This window comes from Astatotilapia calliptera, chromosome 11 (assembly GCF_964374335.1).
Source record: "Astatotilapia calliptera chromosome 11, fAstCal68.1, whole genome shotgun sequence".
NCBI lineage: Eukaryota > Metazoa > Chordata > Actinopteri > Cichliformes > Cichlidae > Astatotilapia > Astatotilapia calliptera.
This window is the reverse complement of record NC_137432.1, coordinates 14269574-14278613: the sequence shown is the minus strand read 5'-3', so window position 1 is coordinate 14278613 and position 9040 is coordinate 14269574. Positions and strand designations below refer to the sequence as shown.

General features: G+C 41.1%; 1 protein-coding gene across 1 annotated transcript; it reads right to left on the bottom strand.

Moving 5' to 3' along the window:
* Positions 1-3698: 3698 nt before the first annotated feature.
* On the bottom strand, positions 3699-8658 carry ccka (cholecystokinin a). The gene is made up of 4 exons (XM_026185978.2): positions 8544-8658; positions 6454-6533; positions 5965-6148; positions 3699-5408 (listed from the first exon to the last, which is right to left on the bottom strand). The coding sequence occupies exons 1-4, from the start codon at positions 8641-8643 to the stop codon at positions 5275-5277; spliced, it is 498 nt and encodes a 165-aa protein (XP_026041763.2). The 5' UTR covers positions 8644-8658; the 3' UTR covers positions 3699-5274.
* Between the last annotated feature and the right edge of the window lie 382 nt (positions 8659-9040).

Sequence of the window (9040 nt, the reverse complement as noted above, 5' to 3'; positions counted from 1 at the left end):
ATGGGTACAAGCCCTCCTATTGGATAATTACTGCATAGGTCTTTCAGCTGGCAACAAGTTGTTTAACCCCAACTGGTGCAATGAGTTGCTTCTCATTTCATAAACAACCATGTCGAAAGACTCATCTCGTGGTCGTGGAAAAGATGATAGTGTTTGGAAAGGGTCAAATCATTGGCATGCATTGATAAAAGATAACATCTAAGGAGATGCAGAAACTACTAAAATTGGATTAAGAACTGTCCAACGCATTATTAAAAAGTGGAAGGGTTGTGGGTACCCAATCGTCTTCGAGGAAGAAACGTGACCGGAAAAAAATTGATTGTGATCGGATATCACTTAAACATTTGGTGAAATCTAATTTTAAAAAACAACAACAACAACAGTAGAACTCAGGGCTATGTTTAATAGTGAAAATAAGAGCATTTCCACACACGCAATGCAAAAGGAACTCAACAGATTGGGACTGAATAGATGTGGAGCCCAAAAAAAAAACACTGATCAGTGAGGCAAACCGAAAAAAAAAGAGGCTTCAATTTGCTAGGGAGCATAAAGATTGGACTGTGGAGCAATGAAAGAAGGTCATGTGGTCTGATGAGTCCAGATTTACCTTGTTCCAGAGTGATGGGCGCAACAGGGTACGAAGAGAGGCAGATGAAGTGATGCACCCATCATGCCTACTGTTACGTTTCGGTGTGTCGGTGTTTTGTTTTTGCATGACTTGTGTATTTCCTGCTTTACTTTGAAAGTCTGTGTTATCTTAGTGTGTTCAGTTTACATTTTCCCTGTCTCGTCAGTTCTAATTTGCCCCAGCTGTGTTTCCCTCCTGTGGTCCATTTCCTGATTGCTCCCTCTATGTATTTAAGCCTTGTGTTTCAGTGTGTCATGGTCGCGATCTCCCCCGTGTTGTAAATAGTTTGGTGTGTTTGTTGTAAATAAATAGTCTGTTGTAAATAGTTGTGAATGGGTTTGTTAATATTTTCGTTGGAGACACCTTCGTTTTGGGATTTTGGTGGAGGGCCTTCGTGGTTTTATTTTCCGTATCTTTGTTTTTCTACGTTGCACCCCGGTTGCCTAGGCCGGGGTGTAACATATGGGGGCTCGTCCGGGATCGCTGGAGGGTCCGAAGGAGGGACAGCTTCGGCCTTCTGTCTTCGCTGGAGGATCCGAGGGACCGCTCCAGCCTTCATCCGCCTTCGCTGGAGGATCCGAGGGACCGCTCCAGCCTTCTGCAGCTGGTGGGCTGCGTGTCCGTGTGTGCAGCTGGTGGGCTGCGTGTCCGTGTGTGCAGCTGGTGGGCTGCGTGTCCGTGTGTGCAGCTGATGGGCTGCGTGTCCGTGTGTGCAGCTGGTGGGCTGCTCATCCGCCTTCGCTGGAGCGTCCGAGGGACCGCTCCAGCCTTCATCCGCCTCTGCTGGAGGGTCCGGGGGACCGCACCAGCCTTCGTCGTCTGCTGGAGGGTCCGTGGGACCGCTCCAGCCTCCATCAGCTTCGTCTGCCTTCATCCGCCTTCGCTGGGGGGAGGGTCCGTGGGACCGCCCCAGCCTTTGTCATCGCTGGAGGGTCCGTGGGACCGCTCCAGCCTTCATCCGCCTTCACTGGAGGGTCCGAGGGACCGCTCCAGCCTTCGTCGTCTGCTGGAGGGTCAGTGGGACCGCTCCAGCCTCCATCAGCTTCGTCTGCCTTCGTTTCAGCCTTCGTTTGTCTGAATCAAACTTTTCACTTGGGGTTACATGTTTGATTTTTGGGTAGGGGGAAATGTTACGTTTCGGTGTGTCGGTGTTTTGTTTTTGCATGACTTGTGTATTTCCTGCTTTACTTTGAAAGTCTGTGTTATCTTAGTGTGTTCAGTTTACATTTTCCCTGTCTCGTCAGTTCTAATTTGCCCCAGCTGTGTTTCCCTCCTGTGGTCCATTTCCTGATTGCTCCCTCTATGTATTTAAGCCTTGTGTTTCAGTGTGTCATGGTCGCGATCTCCCCCGTGTTGTAAATAGTTTGGTGTGTTTGTTGTAAATAAATAGTCTGTTGTAAATAGTTGTGAATGGGTTTGTTAATATTTTCGTTGGAGACACCTTCGTTTTGGGATTTTGGTGGAGGGCCTTCGTGGTTTTATTTTCCGTATCTTTGTTTTTCTACGTTGCACCCCGGTTGCCTAGGCCGGGGTGTAACACTACTGTACAAGTCTGTGGGGGCAGTGCTGTGATCTGGGGTTGGGGTCTGTGTGTGTTTCAGGTACTGCCCTCTCAAAGACTGAATGAACCAGCATTACAGCCATGGGTCATTGTGAGCATCACAGGGAAGGTTGAAGCCGCCCACTGCACCTGTAAGGCCGGAGTCCCGGAGACCTGCACCCATGTCGCTGCTCTTCTGTTTAATGTAGAAGCAACAGTGTTGATCTGTGGCACAAGGACTGTTACAGATGAACCTGCATACTGGGTTTTGCTGGGTAATGTGACCAAGATACAGCCAGAGGTTGGACATAAGATAGACTTCTCCTCTTCAGCTGCCCAAAAAAGGCTCTTGATCAAAACATAAACAGACCATCCGTATTGAAAGGTAAAAGAAAAAACACTATCATCATCAATACAAGATGTTGGTAAAAAAAAAATTATCCAACACTGAATGGAAATAAATCTTGTGACATTGCAGAAGCTTATTGAAACAATGCCACAGCGAATGCCTGCTGTAATCAAAGCTAAGCCAGGTAGTGTATCTTAGTAATTGTGAGACTTCTTCTTCAAAATGGTTCACTTATCTCATGGCCTCACTGGTCCAACTTCCAGTAGATTTGAATGAATCACAAGTAAGCCTGCAATCTGGGACAGAAGTACTCTATTGTGATAATATTTTAGTGTAAGGTCTTTAAGCTATGATGGGATTTTTCATTGTCATAACATCATAACTAATATTGGTAAGTTAATATCACAGTAAGTTGATAAATCTATGAATGATTATCTGTCTCTCTGCATTGGTCCTGTAACAGGCGACCTGTTCGGGGTGTCTCCTCTCGCTCTATGGCAGCTGGGGTCAGTTCCAGCCTCCCCGTGACTTTAAATTGGATAAACGGAAGAGAATTCCTTTCCACGTGTTCATCAAAGAGCACCTATCAGTATATTTATATCACTTTTGCCAGTTTCGCACACAAAGACTTCAAGTACAAATTTAATTAGAAACAGAGCCAGAGTTTAATTTGTCTTTCTGTTTTCATATTTGTGAGGAAGATAATTTTTTATTTTGCCCCTCATCAGCATTTAGTTCATTTCACCAGGAGATTTGTTTTTATTATTTTAGGGCTTTTTATTTTATTCACAGTACTCATCCTAACTTCATTGCATTAGGACTAACAGATCATTAACATAATCCACTTTAATTAATCCCCAGGCACGAACACAAACACTTTTAAAGGCAAAATGAGCTCTTTGAGACTTAAGTCTGATTTAAATTATAACCTTTTCTAGCTACCAGCTCCTTTGTCCCAAAGCTATTTTACTTATAGTGGGCACAAATGAAAATGTTTTGGCTTTCTTTTGCTGAAATCCCACACTGGGTTGCACCAAAGGTTTGTAAAAAAAAGAGACATCCATTCTTTCTCTTCTGCAGTGATCAAATCTAACACTATATAGAGAACTGCCCCACCACCTGTGCCCTGAAACCATAAGATCATGAGACTGAAAAGAAAGCGTTTGAATTTCTTGCTGACATTGGAGGAAAACAAAGCTTTATTTGGAGTTTCACTGAATCTGTAGAAACAAATGACTTAATACAGAGAGTTAACCTTTATATATAATAAAGGCCGTTAAAAAAAGAAAAGAAAAGAAAACATTTCTAATCTGTAGATTTAATATCTGCAGCATCCTGATGTTATTGTGTCTGCCACTGAAGTCCATTATGCAAAGTCAGGGAGACTCCCAGGTATCAAACAGACAACACTTTGTGCTTGTCAAAACCTGTTTTGCCCTTTTCACACTGCACACTGCAGCAGCCTGCCATGTTAGCCACTTTTCACCCAGTTCTCCCAGTTTCTAGCACGATCAAAGATTTTTGAATGATGTGTCACATTCAGTGTTGAGCATGGTGTGATATGAAACAACATGCTTTTTATTGTTGTGTCGTTTTTGTTTTTTTATTGTGTAATTTTATGAAGATTAGTTTGCAGAGGACACCTTAAGGGCACATTAAAAGTCTACAGATACATTCATACAGTAACGCTCAGTAAAATTAAGCATTTTAACAGTACTTTAAAATACGAATGTCTAAATCCTAAGACACTGATTTTTCTCACTGGAAATATATTTAAAGGGTGTTATGTTTAACAGCTTTTTGTAATTTTTGCCTTTTAACAGTTGAAGTTGTTGGACTTACAGTGCTAAACAAATTAATTAGATCTCCACCCAGTGTAAGTTTAATGTCACAGAAGCCCTAAATTAACAATACTGGTAATTGCCAAAATCATTTTTAATGTTTCTGTAATGGGTTAATCCAGCAGCATATTAATCGAAATGATGTTTTTAGTGCAGTTCTCAGAGCACTGGCTTAAATTTAGTCATATAAACATGATTTATTGCAGACTAAATGATAATCTTTTTTAGTTTTAAACAAGTTTTGACTCATTGCTAAAATATTTGTGATTTCTTAGTTAAGCTCTGTATATCCACTGAAATGGAAATGTGGCATTTCCCATTGTTATACCAGACCTACTGTTTCTTCACTGATCTGTTAACACCAAAAAGCTAACATTGCATTTGTCAAAAACAACTTAACTAACAATGAATTTATGGTAACAAGCATCTGCTGTGTAACCAATGTCTAATAGCATTAGCAGATCGTGAGCTACTCATGTAACTTTAAGTAAGAAAGTACTGCCAAACAAATTAAAAACTCTATGCTGGTTAGAAAATTACAGTGACCCCATATTTTAAGAAATCAAAACACCTTTTTTCCATGAAAAAACTTTTTTTGTGACTCATTTTTAGTGATTACCATCCAAACCACAGAGAGAGTGAGGGACTAAGAAAGCACTGCGGGATGGACAAGCATTGCTACCTTTGGTCTTAACAGCAACACAGATATACAATAATGTGCCGTAAGTTTTGGATTGAAGTTTGTGGTTCGTAGATTGAAGGATATGTGCTGAGATATACTTCTCACTAAGTCAGCTCTGGTGGGCTGAGAGTGCAGTGTGAAAAGGGCTCCAGGTTTTTTAAAATAAAAACTTTAACTGGTGATGTTGGAGGTTTTGGGCTCAGCGTTCGAAGAAACAAAGCCGTGCCTTCAGGACTAGTATTCGTACTCCTCTGCACTACGCCGTCCGAAGTCCATCCAGCCGAGATAATCTCTGTCCTTTATCCTGTGGTTGGGGGGGAGACCACTGGCTCTGCTGCTGAGGGAGGATCTGGTGTGGTAGGCAGAGCCTAGAGGAGACATGGATGAAACAAACTAAACAAAAGAAAACATTCACTGCATTTCATAAAACTTATGTTGTTCTTCTTTTTTTTTTTTAAACTACCCATACTGTATGATAATAATATACGGTCTATCTTCCAAATGGCACTGTTGATCTAACTCATGCTGACTCGCTGTGTTTCTATTTCTGTCCATGAGCTCAGCAGGTCTCGTAGTCACACAGCGTTTACTTGAAAGAAAAAAACCGATGCGCGGTGACAGAGGAAGCAGAGAGTGAGGTCAGGAGGTAGGCAGACGACTATGATAGAGGGCGCAGGCAGAAATGTTAGGGGAGTAGCAAGCGTGGAAAGATGAAGAGAGGAGGCCAGAGGGAGGTGGGAAATGCCAGATGGTGGGACTGAAACACAGCATGAATGAACGCAAGCTGCAGAAGGATGGATGTGAGGAAGAGGGAAATATGAGCATGTAATGAGATGACAAGTAAAGGGAAAAGGGAAAGGCGGTCATTTTATTTTCTCTTCCCATCCTTTGTTCTCTTATTCTGTATCGGCAGTCTGATCACACCTTTCCTAGAGATGAGTCTGGCCAGAAGCTGGTTCAGGCTGTCTGGAGTGTCTGCGTCCTCTTGGTGCTGGCTGTAGTTGATAAGATGCCCTGAGAGGGGCGCTGGAGCGGAGCGAGCCTGCCGTTTCAGGCTGGGAGAAGGGAGAGATCCGCTGCCTGAGAGAAGAGCCGTACTTTCAGCTGTCTGTGGAGAAAATGACACATTTATGAAATAACACATTTAAAAAGTAATAAAAACAAAAAAAAAAATTCAAATGAAAAAAAATATTTATCCTCCAGTGAAAAATTGAATCCAATTGTACCACGTGGAGGCAATTTAGACATTAAAGTTTGTAATCAGGGTCCTACTCCACTTCCCTTAATTGGCAATGTACGCGCTGTTTAGCTCTGCATAATGTGTGTGTGTGTGTGTGTGTGTGTGTGTGTGTGTGTGTGTGTGTGTGTGTGTGTGTGTGTGTGTGTGTGTGTGTGTGTGTGTGTGTGTCTTACAATTGATTGTGAAGGCAGACTCAGGGAACCACTGGACAAAGCAGCCAGGATAACACAAACACAGATGCCTACATTCATGGCTGGATGGAGAGACAGGGAGAGAATAACAGTTAAACAAACTCAATAGCACATTTCCAGTTAGTCTTTATTTGCTCTTTACTGCCTCTCATCTGCCCTCTTCTCTCTTTCTGTCTCACCTCAGCTTGCTAAGGGAAAACAAACCAATGCAGGCAATATTGGCTTTGCAAAAAGCAGCAATAAATCAATTTAAGGTCATTTAAACACATCGGGTGAGAAAGAGATGACTCTTTAATGGTTCTGCCTCGAACTACAGCAAACATTATTTCATGTTTCATAAATACTCTCCTGCTCTGCCTGTGACAGAACGGCTTCATTTTTACACACAGACACATACATGTATATGTATGTGCTGTTTGGAGTTGCGGTCTCTATAGTCGAATGTTGATCTATGTGCTGTTTTTTGAACGGGGCTCACAGGACAGTCGGTGTCACACAGAATCAATACATGAAGTTTACTCACACTGAAAGCAGAGGCATGAAACCTTTTTAACCCCTCATGTAAATACATATAATATTATTAAACATAATAATAAATACATTTATAGATGTTTCTTATTAATTTGGTTAGAAGATCATTTTGATGATTTATTTATTTTATTTTGATCTTGAAGCCTGCCAAAGCAGCATATTATCTTTGATGAATAATGTTTTACTCCCGAAATTTATTTCCAAAGGAAAATGAGTTAAAGTGGATAATTAGATAAAACCAACAGCAAAAGCTGCTTGGAGGCTTTCAATCTCAGATAAATCAAAAACCCCACTGCCTCAGTCTGTCACAGTGTTACAGCGCTCTGCTGCGTCTCTCTGTGTTAATATATTTACTAAGTCAAGGATGATCTTTTTACAGCCCATAAACACCAGAACATAGATATGCAGGAGAGCATAACTTTGCCATGGTTTCTACCTTTGCAGAACAAATAAAAAAATAAGTGTTTTAGATTTTTCATTTATTTTATGTACTGAGTCTTTGTTCTTAGTCTAGATCCTTTTGTACCGTTAACAGTCCAGAACGTCTTCTAGTCGTTGTTCACTGGTCAAATCATTACAGACGTGCAGGTGAAATCGCCCTCCTCTGCAGTTTTAAACCAACTGAAATGGAGAATTTCTTCTTGTGTGATTTTATCACCATAAGTCCAGTGAAACGTTTGGTTTGAATAATTTGTTTAAACAGACACAGCGGTGGTGTAAATAGCCATTCTGCTCATGCTAATATAATTCCTTTTAGCAGCTGGTCATTGTCTCTCAATCATTATGTAATAGGCTGGTAATGATGTGATAATGTAATGTATGTGACAGCTCTCCTCTCCTCTCCTCAGAAAACAAAATGAGAAAATAACACTTTTACCCATCACTACTTAGTTTATACACAGAGATTAAAAATAAAAATAAAAATAGCTCCTATGAAATGTGATGAGGAATTTCTTTCCTACTTTCTTTTAACTCCAACTCTTGGAATGATAATTTTATCCACAACAAAGGTCAAATGATGCTCACAGAACCAGCAGCTTCTGTGAGCATTTAAACACAAACACAGAGTTTTCCTCCAGATAAAAGTTAGGGGCAAAATTAAATTTCTTATGTGGTCATTTGGACACTCAGACATAATTCTCTTTCAGCTCAGCTTTCAGCATGGATCTATTTTTACTCATCTGTTACTTTTTAAAGACTTTTAATCATAAATATTGTATAATCTTTTAATAATTCTGTTTGGCTCGTGTATGAATATAATTTTCTTTCATTAAAACCCACCACTCACTTAAATAAAGAGAAGAAAAGATCCACTGTAATAAACATTTCATTTGTGCTCTAAAAAGGCAAAAGAAGAAAACGACATATAGATGGATAACTATCTATATAAATACCAGTCCAGTCTTTACTTGTCTACAGTATTCTCATTTTCAGTGTATAAATAACTGAAAATGAGGGGACATCCTCCTGTGACAGGAAAACAGAGAAATAAAATGAAGTTTTAAAATGAAACAAACTGCAGAGAATATTTTAAACCTTACCTGCAGCTGTTGAAGTAAACCAGGAGAGGCTGATTTGAAGATAGTGAGCTTTGCTCCACTGATGAGGCTGTGACTGAGTATGAGATTGAGAGAAGACCATACTTTATACTGACAGAGAGGGAGGGGGAGGAGCCTCGGCCTGTGGGAGGAGCCTGGTGCTGGTGCAGAAAGTGACAGCGCTGACGCCAGTGAAGACGCAAACATGCATGTAAACTTAGAAAGCATAATGAACGCTCACACACACTTCCACATGTACCCACGCCAATCTAGGAGAGAGAGGATTGGGACAAAGGTGGCAGCTTTAAATACACCTGTGACTGAAAATGAGGGGTTAGTATTTTGAATCCAGTAAAGAGACGCTTTGGGGATCTTTAACTGGTTTGCTGTAGATGATAACAAACTTGCAGGTCAGTGCCTTCGCCAGCTGCAGCGAGGCTCTAACAGCTTTAGCTGATCAAAAGCAGGGACACTGTTCATGTCTGACGGCCTGAAAATCA